The sequence below is a fragment of the Mixophyes fleayi genome, chromosome 3 (genome assembly GCF_038048845.1).
Source record: "Mixophyes fleayi isolate aMixFle1 chromosome 3, aMixFle1.hap1, whole genome shotgun sequence".
NCBI classification, from domain to species: domain Eukaryota; kingdom Metazoa; phylum Chordata; class Amphibia; order Anura; family Limnodynastidae; genus Mixophyes; species Mixophyes fleayi.
In genome coordinates this window covers 110,465,710-110,491,731 of record NC_134404.1, presented here as the reverse complement: position 1 = coordinate 110,491,731, position 26,022 = coordinate 110,465,710, and the positions used below count along the sequence as shown (strand labels likewise).

Genomic DNA, 26,022 nt, shown 5'->3' with positions numbered 1-26,022 from the left:
TCCTCCTGGATTCAATCTCCCCTTGAAGCTGTTACCATATTGATGGGTTATTTAGAATTATCACTCTTGCATCCATCAATATAGATCATATGCTAGCATAGCACAGAGGTGCTCCAAAAAATGTCAAATCAATTTCATGCAACACATTTGCTTTACATACAGTCTGTATATTCCAGTCATGGTTGTACATTTTTCTTCATTTAGATTGTTGCGCTAACAAACCTGAATAAAATATTTCTTGCAATTTTCTTTTTTTTACCCATGTTTTTGTGTGGCCAAATGTATGAGAATGTACGTGTTATATGACTCACATGGAACAGTTGTATCACTTTCCAGAAGAACGTAGGTTCACATTTTATGGAATGCAATATGTTATTTTACTACATTTTTATCTTTATTCTCTACGTTTACTTATTTCTATTAGTATATCCCAATGTGAGCTTACATTTTAGATGAAGAGTATGGCATGATGATTATTATAAGCTATTCCAGTTTAGTAGACAATTACTGGTGACAGTGCAAGAACAAAACAGTGCATCAATAGCATTCCTGGGCAAAAAAAACCCCAAATGACTTTATGGTTCATCTTTTATTTTTCTGTTCACTTGTGTTTTATGGTTTATTTCTTATGTTAAATTAGGAACTCCATGTGTATTCTTTCAACACATGCAGTTGGATAAAAGTTGAAATACTTTCATCCATGTGAGCACTCAAACCATGATCAACTTTAAATGTTACATTTTCATGATCCTATGTTATTTCTAAACTAACTTAAATTGCTGCTGTCAGAGGTAAGCTAAGATAATGACAGCAAAAATTTGCACATTATTTGTTAGATTGGGTTGCTTAGAATATCAAAATACCTATACAATGTACAATAAAAAAGCACACATTTATTATTAATAAGAACCAAGCTTTACCCATATCAAAAGCAATTTTATTCACTGAGAGCTGTTTATAAACACTAGGGATGAATGTTTAATAAACAGTGAATCAATAATTTGCTATACAAGAAATAATGGGCTCTAAACACACACATTATAAATACATCATACATATATTAGTTATCTACTTTGTCTTTTTCTGTGTTCATATGTTTGTGGATTGCCCATTTGCTTTCCCTATTAACCTGTGTTTGTCTATCTGATTAAGGTAAGTGTGTACTGTCAAAGTCGAATAATGAAAGTATATTGATTAAATATTGTTTTGCCGTGCAATTGCATTCAGTTCGCCACGTGTTATGACACGATCGCACGATAAATAACGCATGCATGCACTTACACATTCACTTATATATAGTTCATATTTATTAAAGTTCCAATCCACATTTATTTATTAGTAAAATGTATTTGATTGTTTATTTATGCATATGTAATACTGTAGTAAAGGTTTTTATGGTTCAGGTGTTTTAAAGAGCTTGGTCTCATATTAAAGCTTATCTCACCAGCATTAACCTGGTGTGGACAGAGTAGCGATCGCATCTAGCGATCGCAAGATACAAGCAATATGAGATTAATACTAAAAAGTACTATTGTGTGGGTCAGTTTGAACTGGTCATTGAGAGTCAAAACATTTGAACTATGGTTGGGGAAGGTTGCCCCTCACCCTTTGAAAGGATCAAACAAACATATAACTTGCAAGGAACTGTAATATCATTAACCCTAGACCAATGAAGACCTCACTAAGTGTTATCTGTTGTAACGCTTCGGTCCCGCAAGTAGTACCTGTCCCATTACCCGCTTTTCCTTTATCTGGAAACTGCCATGTTCCAGCATCAGACTAACTTCATTCATTCATTCAGCTATATTCAGATCTGTGCAGGTGCAAGCCTATTGCACTTCAGGACCTCCTCCCACTTTTTTATTGGCTAAGCACTTCTGGAGCACTATTTAAACCTCCTGGATTTACCTGTCTGATGCCTGTTCTTCAAGCTCACTTCCTGTAGCCTGTGGTTCTGGTTCCTGTTCTCCTCATGGTTTGCCTGTGTTCCAGTCTGCTCTCAGTCTCCTGCTGTGTTGAACTATTGCTGCTCCAGCACTGCTACTACCATCTCCAGTGTACTTCATCGCGACAGCTTCAGTTCTCTCATTGCTACAACTCAGAGCTGCTACTACACCTGCAGGGCCTGATCAACCACTAGGCTGACCAGGCTGCAGCCTGGGGCGCTGGGTCCCGGGGGGGCGGGGCGCTGCAGGTATTTATTTATTTTTTTCATTCTTTTTTTTTTTTTTCTTCATTCATTTTATTTTTCGGGGTGGAGGAGCGGGGGGTCACCGCAGGGGGGGGTGTCGCCGCTGGGGGGTGGAGGGCTCGACGGTCAAATGCATTGGTGGTCAGTGGTTAGCAACACACAGCCAATCACCAGGCTGCCTGTTGCTGTGCAGTAGAAAGGAAGCAGGACGTCTTCACTTCCTATCTGCTGATCTGAGGAGAGGAGCGACGCTGGCACAACTACAGGTAAGTGAAGGGGGGAACTGCCCTGCATATCTATAGGGAGGGGGAACTGCCCTGCATATCTATAGGGAGGGGGGAACTGCCCTGCATATCTATAGGGAGGGGGGAACTGCCCTGCATATCTATAGGGAGGGGGGAACTGCCCTGCATATCTATAGGGAGGGGGGGAACTGCCCTGCATATCTATAGGGAGGGGGGGAACTGCCCTGCATATCTATAGGGAGGGGGGGAACTGTCCTGCATATCTATAGGGAGGAGGGAACTGCCCTGCATATCTATAGGGAGGGGGGAACTGCCCTGCATATCTATAGGGAGGGGGGGAAACTGTCCTGCATATCTATAGGGAGGGGGGGAACTGCCCTGCATATCTATAGGGAGGGGGGAACTGCCCTGCATATCTATAGGGAGGGGGGGGAACTGCCCTGCATATCTATAGGGAGTGGGGGAACTGCCCTGCATATCTATAGGGAGGGGGGGAACTGCCCTACATATCTATAGGGAGGGGTGGGAACTGCCCTGCATATCTATAGGGAGGGGGGTAACTGCCCTGCATATCTATAGGGAGGGGGGGAACTGCCCTGCATATCTATAGGGAGGGGGGGGAACTGTCCTGCATATCTATAGGGAGGGGGGGAACTGCCCTGCATATCTATAGGGAGGGGGGGAACTGCCCTGCATATCTATAGGGAGGGGGGGGAAACTGTCCTGCATATCTATAGGGAGGGGGGGAACTGCCCTGCATATCTATAGGGAGGGTGGAACTGCCCTGCATATCTATAAGGAGGGGGGGGAAACTGCCCTGCATATCTATAGGGAGGGGGGGGACTGCCCTGCATATCTATAGGGAGGGGGGGAACTACCCTGCATATCTATAGGGAGGGGGGGAACTACACTGCATATCTATAGGGAGGGGGGAACTACCCTGCATATCTATAGGGAGGGGGGGACTATCCTGCATATCTATAGGGAGGGAGAGGGGGGACTGTCATGCATATGTATAGGGAGGGAGAGGGGGACTGTCATACAAATCTATAGGGTGGGAGGGGGGGCTGCCATGAAAATCTATAGGGAGGGAGAGAGGTTGTTATGTATGAAGGAGGGCAGAGGAGGGGGGCTGATATATGTGACTGGGGGAGTTTTGATGTGACGGGGGGATAGCTACAGAGTGGAGGTAAGGAAAATAGCTGCAAGGGGGATGGATGCAGGGTGGGAGGTAAAGAAAATGGCTGCAGCAGGGGTTAAGGAAAATGGCTGTGGGGGGGGGGGTGTGGTTAAAGAAAATGGCTGCAGGGGGTATTTAAAAAATACAGCAGCTTTGGGGGGCAGAATCTCATGATTGTGTGGTGGTCACATGGGTGGTCTCAGCAATCACTAGAATACTAAATATTAGTGAGATGGGGCTGGTAGAGGTTTGTATTTGATTGACAACAAATATTCAGATATTGCTTATATATGCCTGTCCAATGGGGTACTTTTAGCTGGCCATAATGGAGTGTTTTGTTTTAACTAAAGGGCCTAATCATTCAGGGTTTGTTAACATTTTGCATTTTAATACATTTTTGCATTTTCAAAACAGGACGCCAACTTTCCAGAAGCCAGCGAGAGGATAACAAAGTTGCAAGAGAGAAGAGCAAGAACAGGTAAGAGACAATGGCACAAGCTGTCTAAATTTGAATGCTGGAGAATACACCTGAACATTCATATTCAGGAGTGTTCCTATACACCTATATATTCGGAGGAGGGGGGCGCTGCGGTGGTATTAGCCTAGGGCGGCCAGAACCCTTAATCAGGCCCTGTACACCTGTGACTCATCAGCTGTTACTATGGGTTACCTCCATTACTTCAGTTTGCTCAGTCTCCTGCTGTGTTGAACTATTGCTGCTCCAGCACTGCTACTACCATCTCCAGTGTACTTCATCGCGACAGCTTCAGTTCTATCATCACTACCACTCAGAGCCACTGCTACTAATGTGACTCATCAGCTGTTACTATGAGTTACTCCCGCTACTTAAGTCTGCTCTCAGTCTCCGGCTGTGTTGAACTATTGCTGCTCCAGTACTGATATTACCATCTCAATTGTACTTCATCGTGACAGCTCCAGTTCTCTCACCGCCACCACTCAGAGCAGCTACTACTACTGTAACTCATCGGCTGTTACTATGAGTTACCTTCACCATGTCAGTTTACTCTCAGTCTCCTGCTGTACTGAACTATTGCTGCTCTAGTACTTCTATACCATCTCTGATGTACTTCATCGTGACAGCTCCAGTTCTCTAACCGCTATCACTGTGAGCCGCAACTGCCTTGGTGACTCATTGGCTGTTCTCCCTCAGCTACCTCTGCTTTCCTGTGTATGCTCAGCATACTCCAGTGCTGTACTCCCATTGTTCCAGTATCTCTATTAGTTACCATTGGATACACCATTGTGACAGCCTTCACTTTTCCTCGTTGTACCACAGGATATCTATTCTCCTTGTGCCTCATTTGTCTCTACCCGTGTTTCCTGGCTCTTCCACACCATTCTGCTGTTCACCCACTCACAGGACCGCGACCTGCAGGTTTGGTGGCACTAAATCCATACCTCCTTGCGGAGGTTCCTGGTGAAAACCACCAGGTGGGCTAAGCCATGTCCAGCAGAGCATAGGGATCAATTTCCCATAAGCCAACCGTGACATCTGAACACTATATACAAGCATGCTGGCTTTTGTTCTAGCTCTCTTTGATTCTGGCAACGTGAAAGCATGGCTGCATTCATTGAACCTTGGTGAACCCTATAATGAAGATTTAATATATTCAGTGCTTTTATACTTTCCTGCTTTATTTTAAACATCTTTAATGTATAACAATGGCTTGCTATAAAATCCTGCTATATTTTGCAATTATATACATTGTGCGTTGGAACCACAACAGTCGCATTGGACAATGTTTTATTGGTAAGCGATAAAATTACTTTATTAGTACCACATAAAATGAAGACTACCCTCAGTGAGACCCACCTCACAGTGGTTTTCTGACCCATACTTATGCCTTCTCCATCAAACAGCAGCACAGAGGTGGCATCTGAGGTCCCAAATACTTATTAGGCAGACTCAAACAACTCAAGGGAGGTGAAAGAACGCCAGACTTTTCAGCTCAGGTACAGTATCAGTTATGCTTGCGGCCACTTTCCGCAACTACAAGATGTATGTGTACAGGCAGCCAATTGCTAGGCTCCCATGGTGCTGTTCGGCAGACAGGAAGTCTGACTTCACTTCCTGTCTACCTGATGTGAGAAGAGACACTGCTCAGAGCAACTGAAGGTAAGTGAGGGGGGCTTAGTATACTATACTATACTAAGGGGGCTACCTATACTATACTATTGGGGGGCTACCTATACTATACTATACTATACTAAGAGGGGGCTGCCTATAGTATACTATACATTTGCCCTGCATGGCTTTAGAGATGACCCACTGTGTGTAAAGTCATCACATCTAGGTTTTCCTAAATGTTACTACAACCAAATTCCTGTAGTTCTAAATCCCGCCTACTTTTGTGTTGGCCCCACCTACAGTTATTTTGGTCCCGCCGACATGAGGCCACTTCAATAATTTTTTCCAGGGACACTTTAAGTTCCCAATCCGCCCCTGGTTACAGCAGTCACATTTGACATGAGCCACATGCTACTGTTATAGGCTCTGACATTCCTTCATGTTTGTACCCCCTGCCAGTAAAGGGAATAAACTCCCAAATGTCAACAACCATGGGCTGCTATTAGCTTTACCTTGTTACTAGTGCTCGGTTGCCAATCATAGAATAAGAATTAGCTAGTACTGCATGATTACTGACAGTTCCTGGCTGTAACTCTCTGGTTCCATTCTTTTCAGTGATATCACAAAGCAGAAAAATAATACTATAGGCATGAAAGCTATACTGTATAATGTGGTCATAAGGCTATAGTATTTTTTGGGTGTATTATATTCTGGATATTTGAGTTCAGTATACTGACAATAATACGGTATTATACTATATACTAGGAATTCTTATAAATTGGACAGTTGTTACTGTCTGGAGCTCTTTAACTACACCAATGGGTTCGGAATAGATGTATAGAGGGAGGAGAAGACTTTTCTTGACTTGACTCCAGTTTAAATCTCACTCAAAGAGAAAGAGAAAGAAATCAGCTGGTAAACTTTGCTGAGCCTCCCCCTCCCTAGTGAAGGGGACCCTTGACTGCCATTCATTATTACCAGGTATCTGGTAATACTTACACATCTGTGATTGGTGGAAACAGAGAACAACGTCAAAGAAAGCAATTTTTTCGGATGAAATGGCTCCTTAGCCAGTATTGAATCAGAGTTCAAGAAATCCAATACATAGGGAAAATAACCAGTAATCTACATAGGGGAAGTTATTATTATTATTAATATTTATTTATAAGGCGCTACAAGGCATCCGCAGCGCCGTACAGAGACAAACAAAATCACAATACAATGGGAGACAGCACAGTACAGTAAACACAGCAACTCAGTACGCTCAATGCACAGCTAGAGAGGGCGGGGAAGGGGGAGGGAGGATCCAAAAATGACGGGGCCCAAGAAGGGGGGCGTGGAAGACAGGGAGACCCCCAGGGGGGAGGAGGGAGCGAAAGTGGATGTGGGGTGGAGGACCTTTGAGGAGGAGGGCTAAGTAGCTGGAGAGCAGAGTTAGAAGTGGTGGAAACAGGAGGAGAGATGGCCCTGCTCAGAGGAGCGTACAATCTAAGGGGAGGGGTGGACAGACAGAGAGACGCAGGGGAGAGAGGGAGAGTAGGGGGACAGAGGCAGAAGATAAGGTAGGAAGTTAAGTGGGAGACAGAAAGGCTTTAAGAAAAAGGTGGGTTTTTAGGGCCCGTTTGAAGCTGGATAGATTAGGGGAAGTTCTGATGGAGGGAGGGAGCTTGTTCCAGTGGAGGGGGGCAGCGCGGGCGAAGTCTTGGATACGCGCGTGGGAGGAGGTTATAAGGGGGGAAGAGAGGCGACGGTCAGAGGCAGAACGGAGAGGGCGGGATGGAGCATGAATAGAGAGGAGGGTGGAGATGTAGGGCGCAGTGGAGTTGGCGAGGGCCTTGTAGGTGAGTGTGAGGAGCTTAAAGAGGATTCTGAAGGGGAATGGGAGCCAGTGAAGGGCTAGGTAGAGGGGGGAGACAAAAGAGGAGCGGCGAGAGAGGAAAATAAGCCTAGCTGCAGCGTTAAGGACGGATCGAAGGGGATCGAGATGAGAGTGGGGGAGGCCAGTGAGGAGGAGGTTGCAGTAGTCCAGGCGGGAGATGATCAGAGAGTGGATAAGGCATTTGGTGGCATCTTGGGAGAGGAAGGGCCGGATGCGAGCGATGTTGCGCAGCTGGAAGCGGCAGGATTTAGCAAGAGAGAGGATGTGGGGGCCAAAGGAGAGAGAGGAGTCGAGGATGACACCAAGGCAGCGAAGTTGGGGGACAGGGGAGATAGAGGTGTTGTCGACAGTGATGGAGAGGTCAGAAGGGGATGGGGTATGAGAGGGAGGAAAAACTATGAGCTCAGTTTTGGCAAGGTTAAGTTTGAGGAATCGAGAGGACATCCAGGAGGAGATGGCAGAGAGGCAGGCGGACACCCTAGAGAGGAGGGAGGGAGAGAGATCAGGAGAGGAGAGGTATAGTTGAGTGTCGTCAGCGTAAAGGTGGTAGCTGAAGCCGAAGGAGCTGATGAGTTCACCCAGGGAGGAGGTGTATAGAGAGAAGAGTAAGGGTCCCAGAACAGAGCCCTGAGGGACCCCGACTGGAAGGGTGGATGGGGGGGAGAGAGACCCAGAGGTGGTGACAGAGAAGGAACGGTGAGTAAGGTAAGAGGTGAACCAGGACAGGACTGGGCCGGAGAGGCCGAAAGACTGGAGGGTGTGAAGGAGGAGGGGGTGGTCAACGGTGTCAAAGGCTGCAGAGAGGTCAAGGAGGATGAGAAGGGAGAAGTGGCCCCTGGCTTTTGCATAGAGGAGGTCATTGGTGACTTTAGCCAGGGCAGTTTCAGTGGAGTGGAGGGGGCGGAAACCAGACTGGAGAGGATCAAGGAGGGAGTATTCAGAAAGGTAGGAGGTGAGACGGCTGCAGACGAGCCTCTCAAGAATTTTGGAGGCAAATGGGAGAAGAGATATGGGGCGATAGTTCGAAAAAGAAGTGGAGTCGAGATTAGGTTTCTTAAGAATGGGGGATACGAGAGCATGTTTGAAGGAGGAGGGGAAGATGCCAGTGGAGAGGGAGAGATTAAAGAGGTGAGCGAGGTGGGAGCAGGTGGTGGGGGAAAGGGAGCGAAGAAGGTGGGAGGGGATGGGATCCAGGGGGCAGGTAGTGGGGGGGGATGATAAAATGAGAGAGTGGACTTCCTCGCCGGTGGTGGGACGGAAGGAGTGGAGGGGAAGGTGGTTGGGGGGGGAGGACAGAAGAGTGGGAGGGGTGGAAGAGAGAGTGGAAGAGGAGATTTCAAGTCGGATGGCCTCGATTTTAGAGGAGAAGAAGGAGGCGAAATCAGAGGCAGTCAGGGAGGAGGGGGTGGGGGGAGGGGAGGGGGCCAGGAGAGTGCTAAAGGTGGCAAAGAGGCGGCGGGGGTTAGAGGATTGGGAAGAGATGAGGGATTTAAAGAAAGATTGTTTAGCGAGTGAGAGGGCAGAGCTGTAGGATGAAAGGATGAATTTAAAGTGGAGGAAGTCAGCCAGGGAGCGGGATTTTCTCCAGTGACGTTCGGCAGAACGGGAGCATTTTTGGAGGAAGCGGGTAAATTTGGAGTGCCAGGGTTGGGGTTTGGAGCAGCGGGGGTGGACGGAGTGGGCAGGGGCAACCGCATCCAGAGCGGAGGTGAGGGTGTGATTGTAGAGGGAGACCGCCTGGTTGGGGCAGGCCTGGGAGGAAAGGGGAGAAAGGAGGGTATCGAGAGAGGAGGACAGAGAGGCAGGGTCAAGAGCATCGAGGTTGCGTATGGACAGAGTAGGTTTGGGCAGGGGGAGGGGAGCAGGAGAAGAGGAGAGAGAGAAGGAGAGGAGATGGTGGTCGGATAGAGGAAAGGGAGAGATGGAGAAGTCGGAGAGATTACATAGGTAGGAGAAGACAAGATCAAGGGAGTGACCAAGGCAGTGGGTAGAGGAGGAGGTCCATTGGGTGAGACCAAGGGAGGAAGAGAGGGTGAGCAGTTTGCTGGAAGCAGGGTAGGTGGGGTTGTCGATGGGGATATTAAAGTCACCGAGAATGATCGAGGGGAGATCGGAGGAGAGGTAGTGAGGAAGCCAGCTAGCAAAGTTGTCAAGGAAGAGGGAGGTGGGGCCAGGGGGGCGGTAGATGACAGTGACGCGGAGATGGATGGGGTAGAAGAGGCGGATGGAGTGAGCTTCAAAAGAGGAGAAGGAGAGGGAGGGTTCAGGGGGAATGACACGAAAAGTACAGGTGGAGGAGAGGAGGAGGCCAACTCCACCGCCAGGGCGGGCACCAGGCCTGGCGGAGTGGGTGAAGGAGAGGCCACCATAGGAGAGGGCAGCGGGGCAAGTAGTATCAGAATCAGAGAGCCAGGTTTCAGTAACGGCAAGAAGGTTAAAGGAGTTGGATAGAAAGAGGTCGTGGATAGCAGTCAGCTTGTTGCGGACGGATCTGGCATTCCAGAGGGCACAGAAGAAAGGGGGAGAGGAGAGGGGGGAAATGGGGATGAGGTTAGCAAGATGAGCAGCGCGCGGGGGATGGCGGGGAGGAACGGGAGAGGTAGGGCGGGGGGAGAGTATGGGTATGGAGTGAGAGCGGGGAGGCATAGTAGGGAGAGAGAGTAACAGAACAGTGAGATAGTGGGGACAGTGAAAAACAGGTAAGAACAAAGGCAGGAAGACAATGAAAAGGTGGAAGATAATAACGAATTAGGGCGTGGAGGGCATGGAACAACAGTACAGTGAGATAATAAGGACAATGAAGACAGGTAAGAATGATAGCAGAACAGTAAGATAATAAGGACAGCGGATAACAGGTAAGAATAAGCAGGGAGACAATAGCAAGATGGAGGACAATAACCAATTAGGGCGTGGAAGGCAAAGAATAATAGAAGGAGAGGTAATAAGGACAATGGAAATAGGCAAGAATAATAACAGGTAAAACTAGTTGCTGGTAAATATAAAATCAGGAAAAACAAGATAAAGGCATATAAATAGTAGAAAAATAACAGGTAAAAAGTAGAAACTTGTAAATGTACAATCAGGAAAAACAAAATAATGGCATATAAAATAATGTTTTATATGCAGTTGATGCAGTTAAGCCAGGGATTCAGCAGGAGAAGGGCCAACCGACAAGCCGGGTCGGCACACAGCCGATCAGCTGCTGCAGATAAGCCAGGGACCCAGCAGGAGAAGGGTTAATTGACAAGCCGGGTCGGTACACAGTAGATCAGTTGGTGCAGACAAGCCAGGGACCCAGCAGGAGAAGGGCCAATTGACAAGCCGGGTCGGTACACAGTAGATCAGTTGATGCAGACAAGCCAGGGACCCAGCAGGAGAAGGGCCAACCGACAAGCCGGGTCGGTACACAGTAGATCAGTTGGTGCAGATAAGCCAGGGATACAGCAGAAGAAGGGTTAACTGACAAGCCGGGTCGGTACACAGTAGATCAGTTGATGCAGATAAGCCAGGGATTCAGCAGGAGAAGGGTTAATTGACAAGCCGGGTCGGTACACAGTAGATCAGTTGGTGCAGATAAGCCAGGGATTCAGCAGGAGAAGGGTTAATTGACAAGCCGGGTCGGTACACAGTAGATCAGTTGATACAGACAAGCCAGGGACTCAGCAGGAGAAGGGCCAATCGACAAGCCGGGTCGGTACACAGTAGTTACCATTAATCTCATAAATATTAATTTGCATTATCATTTTACTGTAAAAAATAATTCCCACAGCCAATGGCAATGTGTGGATACCATGATTACATAAAATCTAACATAGCCACTTAGTTGTTAAATAGAGTTTAAAACACATATTTGTAGACATGTAAAAATAACACCACACTATAACAAAAAATTTAAGATGAAGGCTTTCATTTTCTGTATGCATAACCATCACTGTAGCCATATAAAGTAAATTTAATTATTTATAGACCATTACAAAGTAAGCACTATTAGTGAATGAAGGTCACGATTGAAAATCGGCTTTCAAGAAGTAAAAGCATCAAACTCCACACAGTATAGTCTTCAGTAATGTTTTAATTTTAAAATATAGTCAGTGGACATCTGAGTCAAGTCTAATACCCATAGGGTGTTTGAATTAGAAAACCAGCAGTTCAGTAGTACGCTTTAGAATTTTTTTTCTCTATTATTTATCAAGTTTGTAGTTTTGAGCTATTGCTATGATTATACACATATCAATATCTCATGAATAAAAAAAGAGATGTCCTACAAAGATAATAATAGTATTAATAGCACCTGAATTCTGACACAGTAGTAGACAAAATGTTGACTTTTTAAATGTTAGATTAATTAGATTAAGAGCAATTAATGTTGGATTAATTTATATTAAGATTTAAATGTTATTTGCAATAAAAGAGCATTTTAGATATTTAATTTTTCAAGACAAAACAAATGGAACACAGGGTCATCCTGCAATGGACACCATACAAAGGGCCTGATTCATCGAGGCACGCATACTGAGTGCAATGTGCCTTTGTTTTAAAGCGCGCTCCCGAATTCCTCAAGGAATGGATCTTTAGATATGTGCGCAGATGAATTCGGGTGCAGGTCTGCTGTGCTCAACTATACAAGACACTGCACAACACGTCCAAAGCCTATGTGGATTATAAATTCCATCACTGTCATCACTAGTACTGAGGACTTAGACTACCCCTTTAACTGGAAATATAGCAGAAAAACAAGAAACTTTGCCATGCTTAGAGCTTGATTCGGATGTGGCTGAGTTTGGCATGCCATTACTGTAAATTGACTAGAGCGAATGCCCTGTCCCCGCACTGTTCACTCCCTGAAATTGTAGGTTGTATTAAGTGTCCTTTGCTCTCAGAGACGGAGCTGAAATCTTTAATAGGTTCTATCCTGAGGCCTCATTAATTCACTATAAGAAAGGATTAACTGTTGTATTAGCCCTTTGACTATCAAAGTTCTAGATTGTGGAATGCTCTTACAGTCACGCAGATTAGTAAGCTTTATGTGGTGGTTACATGGTTTTATGATGTGCGGACTGCTTTGTGGAGTGATTGAAGCCTGTGTGAAAGTAGAGTGGGTATAAAGTCATTAACACCTTTCAGTCACATTCATGTTGTGTGTACAGAGAGTCTGTATGTAACAGATGTTGCGTGATTCCACAAATATACCTGGAACATGTGACCTGCTGGGTGGTCTAGAAAATGTGACAGTTATTTGCTGCCACATATATCAGCGTGTCTTGTGGGGACCAGCAATGTAATTTTGATGGAAGAAGTTATACATATATTGTAGTGTATAAATAAATTATTTAGTTCCTTTAAAAGTGTATTTAGCATTGCTGACGTCATGCAATTAATAATTTCACAGCGCTGTCAGTAGAGAGGAGCCAAAAGGAGACAACAGGAAGATGCAGAAAGGTAAGTAAATTACTGCAGGGGTTAGATGGAAATGGGGATGGAGGGTGACTGAAGAGAATAGGGGGGAGGCAAATGTTGGGTAGAGCATAATTTAAAAATGAGGGTCAGGTGAACGAAGGAAGTAGGGGGGCCCTGCCTGTTACATTTGTACTGGGTATGTAATACTCCATTGTTAGAATTTCTACATTTAATGTAGTGTATAAAAAAGAATTCTATTTTCTGAATTCTGAATTCTGTTAATTAAGTAACTTATTGCATTAATTTAAGGTGGTTTCCGTCTGGTTACTCTAGTATTTATAATATATAATAAATAAATGTAGGTGAGGGTTACATCACATTCAGAGAAGAATCCTATTAAAGATTGTGCATTTACCTGAAAAATCCTGGAGGGGATGAATTAATCAGGAAGTTCTTTTCCATATTTTGAAGAATATCATTTAACATTCTGACTCTGGTTGGATCCCTCTCTTTTGGGTCATTTGCTGGGCGCATTTCATTGGACTGGAACAATTGTGCAGTTTCTCTTAAAAGTCTGGCAATTTCCATTAAACCAGTAGACATGGCATCACCTAAAACAGTTATTACAACATAAACAGCAATATAATATAATATATATTAAAGGAAATTAATGCTTCATTCTGCATCATCTTATGACCTTCTATTTAACATAGGTTTAATTCAAAGCTCATGTTTGTAGTATATTTCAGTTTCACAAATACAATTTTCCTATCCAGTGAAGGAGATTGATTTATTTATATTTTGTAACAGAAATGCACAGTTGCTGCTCGGGAATTATGAGAAAGGCTCATTTTTATGAGTTTTGAATTACACGGAGTAATACATTCAGTGATAAAATTGTTGAATTTACACCAATAACAAAATGGTAACATTGTAAAAGAATAGCACCTATAAATTATCTTAACATGCTGCTTTATATCAAACAGCTTTATTTATGGGTGAAAATTTCTTCAGTTTTAATAAGGCAGGAAGTAGGATCTGTTTAAAAGTAATACATATATTGTGTCCAAAAACAATGAAGTTAAGTTTTAAAAAAATACAAGTTCAGTTAATAGTCGTCTTCACTGGAACTAAAATTGTGCATGTGTCTAGACTAATATTCTATGTAATGGAAAAGTCCTTGGAGCTTGGGATTAGCAGAAACTCAGATTTGAATACTTTGCTGGGAAAATAAATCAATGTATCTGTATAATATAAGGGATAAACATCTGTACTATAAACTATCTGCTAATTAAATGTTACAAATGCAGAAATACTAACAAGCAGGGATCACTGACCTGATCTGATGCTTATCATTTATTTAACTGGTGGGTACCTCAGGGACGGGTGAGGATAGGGGGGCAGGGGGCTATCTTCCCCCTGGGCCGATCCCACAGTGAGCTACCTTTGTCACTGGGCCACCTGCATTTTTTGCCTTTAAAAAGTTTCTAATAGGCTGCTGAGTTGAGTCCCCTCCTCCCCCCATGTTAAAATGTGCCAGCCCTCCCCTGGTGTACCTGGAGTATGGTAGCTACTGCATGACACATACTGCATTTTCACTGTTGATATTTATTTTCTAATCTGGTAAAATATTAGGATATGAGATGGCACCATAATGCTACATTATTTTACAAAAACTCCTTATTTGTTTGGTTTTTATTCCTCCAACAAAAAACTATATGTGTCTTTCAACCCTTTTTGGGGGCAATATCATCAGCCATCCCTGACAAATTAATACCGTTAAAACTGAAATTGTTTCACCCCTCCATATACTGACTAATTTTTCCATTTAGTTATTTTGTTACTTTTATCCTACATGGAAACTAATAAATATAATTATTACAGTTTTGTTTTAGGCTACACTACAGTACATAGGGAAAATAAGTACCAATAGCGTAGACAGATAGGGGCTCATTTAGAGTTAGACGCATTTTGTGCCCCAAATATACAATTACAAATTATGTGACAAAAAAGACATACTTAGATGTATCTAAATATATGTCCAACTCTAAACAGGTGCATGTCAGACATTAGTATGTCAGACGCACATATTTATATACTTTCGCCCACAATAGCGTAGTGAGTATAATGGACTCTACTTGATCCAACACCAATAGCATATTGCTACATTTGAAAAGATAACATCCCATCAATTGCAGATGTGTTTCATAAATTGTCTTTAGTGCAAACCTGGTGAAAAAGTACAAATCAAAATTTTACTTTACTTATGAAGAGGTGAAAAATGCCAGTTCCTATTTATCTGTAAATGATCAATTGTAATGTTTCAATTGCTAAGGCACACAGTCATTCCAAAATAGAATACAGGTTGAACATTTAATTGGATAACACATTTTGAGCAGCTTCCCCAGCAAGTACTGAAAGTGTTAATTAATTTTAAGTTATATGTTGTAGACACCGGCAGCTTTAACTGACCTATTTACCTGCAGCACAATTACATAACTTGTTGTAAAAGAAGAAATAAGTATATTAATAAGATTGGCCCTAAGCAACCTTCTTGTGTGATCTGTATCATGGGATGCATTAACTACTTACTACAGCATTTTTCATACATTTATATTTTATCTGTCTGTGAGATAAAAAGTGACTGGCATAGAAGTTAGGTAGAGGTGCCATGAAATTGTTATTACTATAAATGTTTCTGTGAGCTATATTTCAGTAAACTTTAAAGATGTTATGCTTAATAAAGTCATTTGTAAGTTTGCTTCCTGGGGGAGGCATAGAGCAGATCCCCCCAAATCTCCTATTGTTCTTTCGTATCTAGTATATAAAATAGACAGAGCATATCACATGAAACTATTCTCTTTGCTTTGGCACGACAAACAGCGCGCTGGGCAGTGGAAAAGTGTAAATCACTGTCTACCATTCTACCTCTTTAAAACCATCCATTTTATTAAATTCAAGATTTCTTTTTTTCTCCTAGAATACTGTTGGGTTTAGGCTCATGTATGGCTAAAATAAAACAAAAGAGTGCAAAGATATCAGACTATGCTTATTATATTGTTTACTATTAGAAGCTTTTATTTAGGTGAAGTGGGCTTAGAAATGCATTTCTCTGTCAAAGTGCGAATTTCTCTGCCAAAGTGCAGAATGCGCCCCATTAAAAGTATAGGATGAGACCCAATTTTTCCCAACTCATAGCTGGTGCACAATTCAAGTGTTGTTGTGGAGTATACATTTCTGTGCACCCGCCACAAAGCTAGAAAATCCTTCCATCCCTTTACCTAATTTTAATAATCTTGCATCTCAAAATCAATCTTTTTGCTCCATAAAACTAGGCATGTCTACTTCACACTCTTGCGCACAGACTGCTCCTCCACAAACTTCGCCATCTTGCTCTGCAAACTCATGCACTTTTGCAAAAATCTAGGCATGCTTGCAAAAGTCAAACTGCACAGTGCCACCATAGAAAGTTTTGTACTGCACCTCGGCTGTTTTGCACGTTGTAAGAGAGGCCCAATGTATTTTTGATTTCAATATATGTAACAAAATTTTCAAAAAGTGCCTGTCATCTGATTGTGTTAAGTGTACAGTGCTTACAACTGTTCAAGAATAGATTCTTCAAAAAAATACTGAAAAGTATTATCGCTGATTGCAGGCAAGAAGGGATGAGTGGGGAGAGATTTCTTGTTAAAACCAAAAACCCAAAAAATTACAACAATTTTGCTCTTTTCTAATCTTAATAGAATTATAATGTATTTTAAAAATTAACCTATAATTATAAATTTTAACACACAATAGCACACAATGGATTCTGGGAAATACATCAAACATACAGATCAAAACAATTTTAGGAAGGTGACTAATTTAGGTTGGTCAGCACATTTTCTTTAAAGTGAGGCACAAAACAGAAAACCGGTGCTCTGCTTCCAGTAGTGACAAATCCCCAAATTTTAAAAGTTGAATGCACTTCATGTAAGGACAAATGTAATAAATAGAACAATTTAAAGGTTGACAAATGGACTGCAGTTTGAGTGCAAGTATGCTGGCAGAATGATCATTCCTGTTTGTTCCTTCATATTTGTCCTACAATATAATGAGTTAAGACAGTTTTTATTTATTGCATCCTATTTCAGATACAGTATTGCCTCCCATTCCACTGGACAGGTTCTAGCTCTTATATCATTCAAGATTTGTAGTGCTATTTCCTGTGATTTAAAACAGACTAGAACAAATGAGTACAAAGTGCTGGTCTCACTATTTGTTTTCATCACGGCTCAAGATACAATCTTTGCTTTTTTCCAAAAATAATTTGTCCTTTTTTTTAACCAAATACCTAGACCAAGGTCATTCATTTTCCGAACACAAAGCTTTCAAAAGCGGCCCAATAAATCAACTCCAACAAATTACTCAGCAGTAAATTATCTGTCCTTCCTGCAACTGTAAGAACAGAGCAGAGCAAGAGTGATCTGCTGCTATGAACCAGTGTAATAAATATATGAAGTGGATGGCCACTTGTCATACTGGATAAAGTGCGGGCCACAAACTGCATAGGTACTCAATGGACTTTCATTATAAAAAAAAAAGAAGCGTTACCACTTTTACTTTTTATGCAATGTTTTCTGGTTATTAAATACATGTAACATAGCATTATCATTAATCACAAAACTCATCCTAATTTTTTTCTGTAAAAATAGAAAAACTAGATTTTATTTTACTGTATTGTAATACAAAAGCCACTGCAAATTCAATATATGCTAATGACAGGAAGCCAAACACATCTTTTGATTATTACAGATGAGGTAAAGTCATGATGCAGTCAATAATGCACCATAGTTCAGGTTTAAGTGGAGCATCCATGACATCTTGTTAGATTTGTTATTAGCCCAGATAGAAAGAGCTTAGGATATTTAAATTAGTTGCAAAAAAATATTAACTATATAACTATAAACATTGCTCAACATGAAGATATATATAATATAATAATAATAATAATATATATACAGATAGATCTCTCCCTCTATCTCTCTTTCTGTATATATATAGCCAGAGTACTAACCACTAAGCCACCTTAGTGGTTAGCACTTCTGCCTCACAGCACTGGGGTCATGGGTTCAATTCCTGACCATGTGGAGTTTGTATTCTCTCCTGTGTTTGGTGGATTTCCTCCCACTCTCCAAAAACATACTAGTAGGTAAATTGACTGCTATTAAATTGACCCTAGTCTCTTTCTCTCTGTCTGAGTGTGTGTATGTTAGGGAATTTAGCAATATATATATAATATAATATAATATAATATAAGATAAGTAGCCCTGATTGTCTACTAGGTGAAAAACATTGTAAGGGGGAGGGAGACCACTTAGATTGCTTTTTAAATCTCTCCTGATGCCTGTGCTGTAAATATATCCCCATTAATATTTAAGAAAGTTTTAGCTTTTGAATGTTACAGAGTGGAATATAAAATTGGTCTGTCCATTTTAAGCTGATGTTGTGCTGAAAAGGAATTTGGAGTACTATCTCTAACACAGTATAACCTTTAGCTACCCTCTGATAAGAATTTCTGAAAAGTAGTGAAAACATTCGATTGGCAAACCATCCTTTTTAGTGAGCCCAGGGAAAAAGAATATGTGCTTATACCAAACAAAAAATAATAAGTGCAGGGCAAATTCTTCTTCCTATACATCAACCAATATATTTTAGCAAAGAAACAATATGAGTAGCAGCATACCTTGTGGATTACCTTCAATGTGCTTCTGAATTTCTAAAGCTATATCCAGTGCATTAAAGGGCAGAACGGGATCGCTTGCAATTCTCAGAACCATTTCTGAGGTTAGCTGGAAAAAAAAAGAGCAAAACTTAACAAGTGCTTAATAATCACATTAATTTGTGATGTTTTTGGAATGTAAAACATTTGTTAAAACCATAAGCATACTAAAGTTCCTTATGTTCCTGATCAACTTAAAATTAAATAAAGTATGAATCATATTGAACTTAAATGAGTCCAGGCAATTGAGGGCTAAATTAATATTATCGGTGTGCAGTGCAGTGCAGTGCAAGTGCAATACAATTTTAGGTGCAAGAATATTTGTTCAAACCTCCAAAGCAAATAACAAATAATCACCTCCATACACATTTAAGGTGATAGCCATTTTTTCAACTGTTTTCAACTTTACAGGCAGGGCCTGATAATCCAGTAGGCTGACTAGGCTACAGACTAGGGTGCAAGGTTTTACAGGGGGCAAGAATTTTGGGATACAAAATTGCGATAAGGAGAAGCATACGCTGTAATCCATTTTAAAATATAAGAAAAAAGTTATTTTCCGAAGTAAAAAGAAAGCATGAGAGAAAAAAATGTTAAGGCTCTAATCTTGACTTATTACATGGTAAAGGATGAAGACAATTAGTCATCCTTGGGTGTGCATATAAGGATAAACAATTAGGAGAAACAAGAATGGTGACAGGAGACAGCCTCCCCCCCATCTCCAACTTCGTGCCTACACCCTCCTTTACTAGAGCTCGTTCACGCATGTGTTCAGCTATACAGTTCTGATTTGAATGAAAAATAAATAAGTGACAAAGATTTCTGAGGTCCATTTAAAGGTACATTTAAAGAGCCAAGTGGATATGAGTTTAGAAAACTGGTGAATGTAAATGTTGGTGGTAGGGGGTGATAAAAACTGGATTTTAAATCAATGATGAGCTTTGTTTTGCCTACTGTGTATTAGCTTGATGTAAAAGGTGAGGGGGGAGCTATAAACGAATTTGCGTAGGGCGGACTGAACCTTTAATCAGGCCCTGTTTGCAGGGACTAAATCTGCAAATAAGGTGTCCAAATGGTGAGGGGTTGGGTATGTGTTAATGGGGATGATAACCCAACCCCACAGACTAAGTGTTTCCAGACATTGCCACTTTAAATTAACATCAATGTACAGCGCACTGACGTCAAAGTGAAGTTCCGGACAGCTGCCTCATCGGAATGACTGGTTGTCTGACTCTGCTGCTGTCGGATAGCTGTATCTGTGCTTTTGAGGTAAGTCAGTTTAGATTGCCTTCGTTTTTCCTGCAATCAAAATTTTCGTGTAGGTGTGAAGTGTGTCGGGGTTCTTGTCTCTGTTAACACGATTACCACTGGTGTGTACCAAATAAAAATGTAAAGTAAACGTATGTGTAGCAGTCCTTTGGATGCTGGATCTCCTTAGCTCATTGGATACCATGGTGGTTTGCCTTTTGACTAGAGATGCTTCAAAATTTGGAAACGATTGAAAATTCCATCAAATTTCATGGTTTCAATAGCCACAAACATGTTCATGGTACAAATGCCAATTGAACTTAATTCAAAACTGTGATTAAAAAATTGCCTATCTCATTCACAGTTATCATTTTACAGTTTTCAAGTTTGAGAGGCGCCATTTTTCATCGCTGTTCACATTTGAATGTCGCCATATATGTTTTTCATTAAAATTAGTGTTTTTTAAAAGATATTTACACCCTATGTAAAAAAATATTTTTAAATAATAGAAAGTATTTAACTTTTTTTTAATTCAAACTGTGAAACGTACTCTCACTGTCCATCCCACAGGGGAGTGTCACATCTAATTGAGAGTGAAATGCAAATGTAAGCATAACTTGCAATTTAAAAGTTGCATGCAAGTGTATGCAAATGTACTCCTTATTTAGAGTTGAAGATGCGTCTAGTCCTGAATGAGTAGCACATGTGTCTGCTTGACAACAGACACACCCTCAGATACTTATGTGCAACTTGCGAATATGTACAAAATTTCCTATGTTACATGTTATGAATGCAATTGCTATGAAACATAATTTAAACATGCATAATCTAGCTAATACAGCAGGAACAACTTACATGCATACAAAACATTTACACTATTTACACCTGACCCTGGCCACCAGCAAATAAAACCAATTTTCAGCCATATTTGCGACTACATCCCAGTTAGAGTCTGTATGCAATTGCTCTAACAAGTTAGATGGATAGAGATAGACTCCATCACATATTAGCTGCATTTTATCACTTGCGCAAATACATCACCATTTCGGTGCTTTTTTTCTTTGTGTCTACATGAATTATATTCAATTTACAAGTAGTGATCAAAATCATAAGCAAGCACATTATTTCATCCACGATAGTCAAGTAATTTCAACAAATTTGTTGAATGAATCAATTCATTCATCTTCAAGATTGATTGTTAGGAATGGGAAATTATAAATCACAGCTCATTCACTTATCTCTACTTTACATTTAACTATCAGAAACTGAAGAAGCACCAAAAGTAATAATATTAATATAACAGCATAATGTTACATATAATGTTAAATATTATATCTCCAATAAGCGTTTACAAATATATAGGTGTATGTTGCAAGGGGACATTTCATAATGGATCCTTTTATATTTTTGGTCTAGAGCTAGTTCCTGAATCTGAGAAGTTAATGAATACTGGTACAGTCCAAGTTTCTGCCTTTGTGTAGTTAGGGATTACAAGTACTGTGTTAGCTCCAGGCTCCAGACAGTTGATGATATAGATACAGTACTTGTTTCTGACTCTAGACACTTGGTGATTATAGGCACTGTGCTATTTTCTGGCTCTGAGCAGCTGGTGATTACAGGCACTGTGCTTGCTCTTGTCTCCAGGCATTGCCAAATTGGGCCATAAAAGGCCCACCGGGGTACTGCAATTGTGGGGTCCCATGACATCATGTGTATGCTCCGTTGGAATGCACCCCTGAGGGAGCATGGCAAGCCTCCAGAGGAGATGTGGTCAGCCATAAGATAAGTCAAACAATACAGAGAGCATTCTAGAGACTTATATACAATGCAGAGATCATTCTACAAACTTCCATACAATACAGAGAGCATAAAAGCATTCAAAATGCACTGCAAAGAGCATTCAAGTAACTGCCATATATTAAGGAGACCAATGCACAGTCATATCCCAAGCCTATTCTATGCAGAGTATGCTCAGGCCGAACTACACTGGTTCCCTCCACCTCACACAAAAACATAAACCAGCGAGGGGTTTACATATCCACAAAGCTACTGGCCTACCCAAGGTACCTGAATCCAACCACATTTTCCCTTTGCTGCAACCGCATGTCATTCACTGAGAGCCCAGTTATCTTCCTCCTTCATCCTCCTCTTTCCTTTTCTTCATCTTCACTGGTTGCGGGGAGCTGGGTCCTCAGGTGGTAGCACACCCCTGTTGGTAAGAGGTGGAGCACCAAGGTGGTGGGGCCCAACCAAGATTTCCCGGTACCCTGGTGAGCCAGTCTGACCCTGGTAATGGGTACAGCATTAGTTACTGGCTCTGGGAATTTGGCTCATTCCTGGTTTTGAGCTGTTGGTGATTGCAGGTACTGTCCAAACCAGTTATTCAATGTAGAATTAAACAGAACTTTATAGGTTTTTGAACAATGACGTTCTAAATACATAAATGCTTATGAGATTTAACAGCCCCAGCAGCCTTGTCCCTTATAAGATGTGCATCAAAGAACCCCTCTTAATATGGCTACACCCACCCAGTAAATAAAATAATGTAGTTAATTAAACGTGAACCTTATGTTTTTCATTTGTAACATGATGATGACCTCCAGTACTGTTTCTTTCAATCTCTCAATTCCTATTCTGTGATTTGTGATTTGTACATTGCTTGAGATGCCAGTTTTGGTCTGGACTCCTGTACTAGAAACACTTGCAGTGTGGACATCTACTAGTCAGGCTGCTTCCTCATCATCCTCCAGCTGGATTTGAGACAAAAGATAAGCTCAACACCATATTTTTACAATGAACAGATTTTATTATGTATTTAAATAAAAAAATATTAAATTATTATTACATTATTTAAATACTACACAAGGATGGCCCGTTTTGGTCTCTCTTCCATTCTAGGACACTGAACACTGGATGACATATTGCTTCATATTGGTTCGCCTTCAGGATATCCAATGGTGTTGCTGCATTTTGGCATTCATAGCCATTCTAGATAAGCTTTAAGTCCTTCTTATTCAAGTATGCAGCTTTTTACATTTTTCACACAAATTTTCACTGCTTAAGTACTACACCGTGAGGGCTATCTTGCTCCTTAACCAAAACATACATATATATATATATATATATATATATATATATATATATATATTAATATATATATATATATATATATATATATATATATATATATATATATATATATGTGTGTTTTGTCACTTAATATGGCTCTATATTGATTTGTAAAGCATTTTGAAAAGGCTTAAAGGAATGTATATTAAGTTCAGGCACCTACACCAATATTGGGTAATAATTGGAGATGGTGCAATCATGTTGGTAGGTTTGATTTTTTTTATGGACGTCGGAGGGCCAGAGGGATCCCTCACAATTTTTTTTTTTGCCTTAATGATTCATTGGTGGAGGAGAAGAATGTAAAGTGCGGTGACTGGGTGAAGGGGAAAACAAACTACTTCAATATGCCATTTTTTACCACCCCATTATTGTATATATATATAGTGTACAGAATAAACATTGATGTGAGTATCATGCCCCCTATTCCAGTACCTGAAGTCTCAGAATTTAAATTGATCACTTGCAGGCTAGCAAAATATTTGCCTCCCACACTTTGGCATAACCAGAATGAAAGAATCACTTTCGCAGAAAGGAAGTACCTGTGTTGCTGTTAATATGATTAGATCATATATTTATGTCAGTTCTGGTTATATTTAAAAGACAAATCCAGTAAGTATTTGGAAATATTATTATAACATTCTTTTTAACCTACTATTGCTGTTTAATTAAGTTGCCAACTGAAAGCTCCTTAATGCCAATTAAATGCTCAATAAGAAAGATACTTAATTTTAGGTACTGAAAGATAATTAAAATGCAGTAAAATGTCATTTTAATGGAGTAAGCAAATCAGTTTTGCAGACAGGTTAACCCCAGAATTGCATTTCTTTCCTATATGATGAAACAGCTTTAATTTTTGGTGAAAAGAGCATAAACATTCAATAAGAAACATATAAATAATAGTACTGCAATTTGTGATTATCATATTATGAATATATAAATAGAAAGTGGTTATTTATAAAGGGCAAACACATTGCTGTGTCTACTCTGTCTAACCAGCGTTCTCGCTCTTGGTTGTATAAGGAGCACAGGAAGAAAATTGCAACAAAAAATTCTTAATTCTTCGCACAGCTACTTTACCTACTCCAAATCTCTAGAAACGTATTTAAAAAATGTAATTGCTTAGTTTTGCTGAGTAAGGTGTCTTGAAAAATTATATTATTTTTATATGCAGCTTGTCCAAATAGCTTCCTCTAGAATATTTGTTCTGATGGGCAAGGTCCTATCTACTCTATGTCTCCTGTCTGTTAGTTCCATCTCTATGCCCCTGTATAATGCTTATGGTATGCTGTATTGTGCTTTTATTATGTTAGCTGTGTGTACTGTTGTATTTGTTTTATTCTAATTTGTGTATAGGTATTATCTTGCTTATTTATGTTATTGTATTTATGTATTGTTACTGAATGTATTTTGTTTCGTATTGAAGCACCCTTGCTGTACAGCATTGTGGAATCTGATGCACCTTGTATAAACGATGGAGCCTTTGATATTTGAATGGTATATATGTAGACTGATTAGTGTTGGGGTGCTGGGGTGCATTCATGATTACAAAAAAAAATCAAACAAAGTGTCAAATCCTAAACATAACCTTACAGAAAATCTAACTATTTAACATTAAACAAAACAATACATACACCTGTCAGACTTTCCTTACCTTGGTATTAAATTAACAGAAATTACAATTCCCTTTATAAAACAAACTTATGCAACCATTAATAAATGGTACCAGATTAGCTTATTCTGGATAGAACACAAGTAGTCAAAATGACCTTGCTGACCAAAATATGTTATTATGTCAGGACGATATTGGTAAAAATGTCTAGTAAAAAAATGTAGACAATCGCATTTTTATAGACCATGTTTGACTAGGTATGCAGTCCAAGAGTGCATGCTGCCTTTGTTTCTCCTTTACCCCTGGATTATCTTATTGTGTCACATTTATAGCAGCTGCAACCCATGCACCAGGTAGACATGCTGCAATGATCAACCCTTGAAAGTTTGCACATGGATAAATACTAAAAAAAAACCTTCATGGTTGAGCACAAATTTGGGCAGCATGGTGGCTTAGTGGCTAGCACTTCTGCCTTACAGTACTGTGGGACTGAGTTTGATTCCCTTGGCCTTATCTGTGTGGAGTTTGTATGACCTCCCTGCATTTGTGTGGGTTTCCTCTAGGTGCTCCTGTTTCCTCCCACATTCCAAAAACATAATAGAAGGTTAATTGGCTGCTTTCAAATTGTCTCTCTTGGTCTGTGTGTGTGTGTAGGGAATTTAGACTGTAAGCTCCAATGGAGCAAGGACTGATGTGAGCAAGTTCTCTGAACAACGCTGCAGAATTAGTGGTGCTATATAAATAGATGATGATATACTTTCAAAATACACAAAACTAATCCATTTGACCACTTTCATGAACATTTCTCCTCTACCTATTCCCTTAACGAAAACTTTTAATTCCAAACATGCATGTTGAATCACTTGTATTCCTTTGGGAGATGCTATAGATCTACCTAAGATCAGTAAAAGTAAACTCTTAATACCGTTTTAAACTTAATAATTTCAGGCAAGATAACATTCACCTACAGCTTCAGAAATACTGTACTTGCAAGATTACAGAGTTAAATGGCATTCAACACTTTCTCAAACCTTGTCAGAGGAAGACTGTAGGGGCACTCTAACTAACAGTGCACTGGGAGCTTCTAATGTAGAACATCATACAAAAATATAAAAACAACTCCTAGCAATGATGATTATCATGAGGTGTCTTACAGAAGTGTTGACTTCTTACTTTTGTGGTGAACATACCCTGTAGTGCCCTGTGGTCAAACATGGGCAAACATAAGTAATCTGTTAGGAAGAGTTTATTTGTTTCCAATTTCCATGCTACCTCAGGACTATACATTTAGACTGTC

The 26,022-nt window shown here is 40.8% G+C and overlaps 1 protein-coding gene across 1 annotated transcript in view; it reads right to left on the bottom strand.

Annotated features, from left to right (window-relative positions):
- The window catches only part of NAALADL2 (N-acetylated alpha-linked acidic dipeptidase like 2), a 608,694-nt gene that overhangs the window by 26,194 nt on the left and 556,478 nt on the right, over window positions 1-26,022 (bottom strand). The window contains exons 12-13 of the mRNA XM_075202155.1: window positions 18,707-18,812; window positions 13,397-13,592 (exon numbers count right to left, since the gene is read on the bottom strand). Coding sequence (XP_075058256.1) covers window positions 13,397-13,592; window positions 18,707-18,812 — 302 coding nt within the window. The remainder of the gene's footprint in view (window positions 1-13,396; window positions 13,593-18,706; window positions 18,813-26,022) is intronic.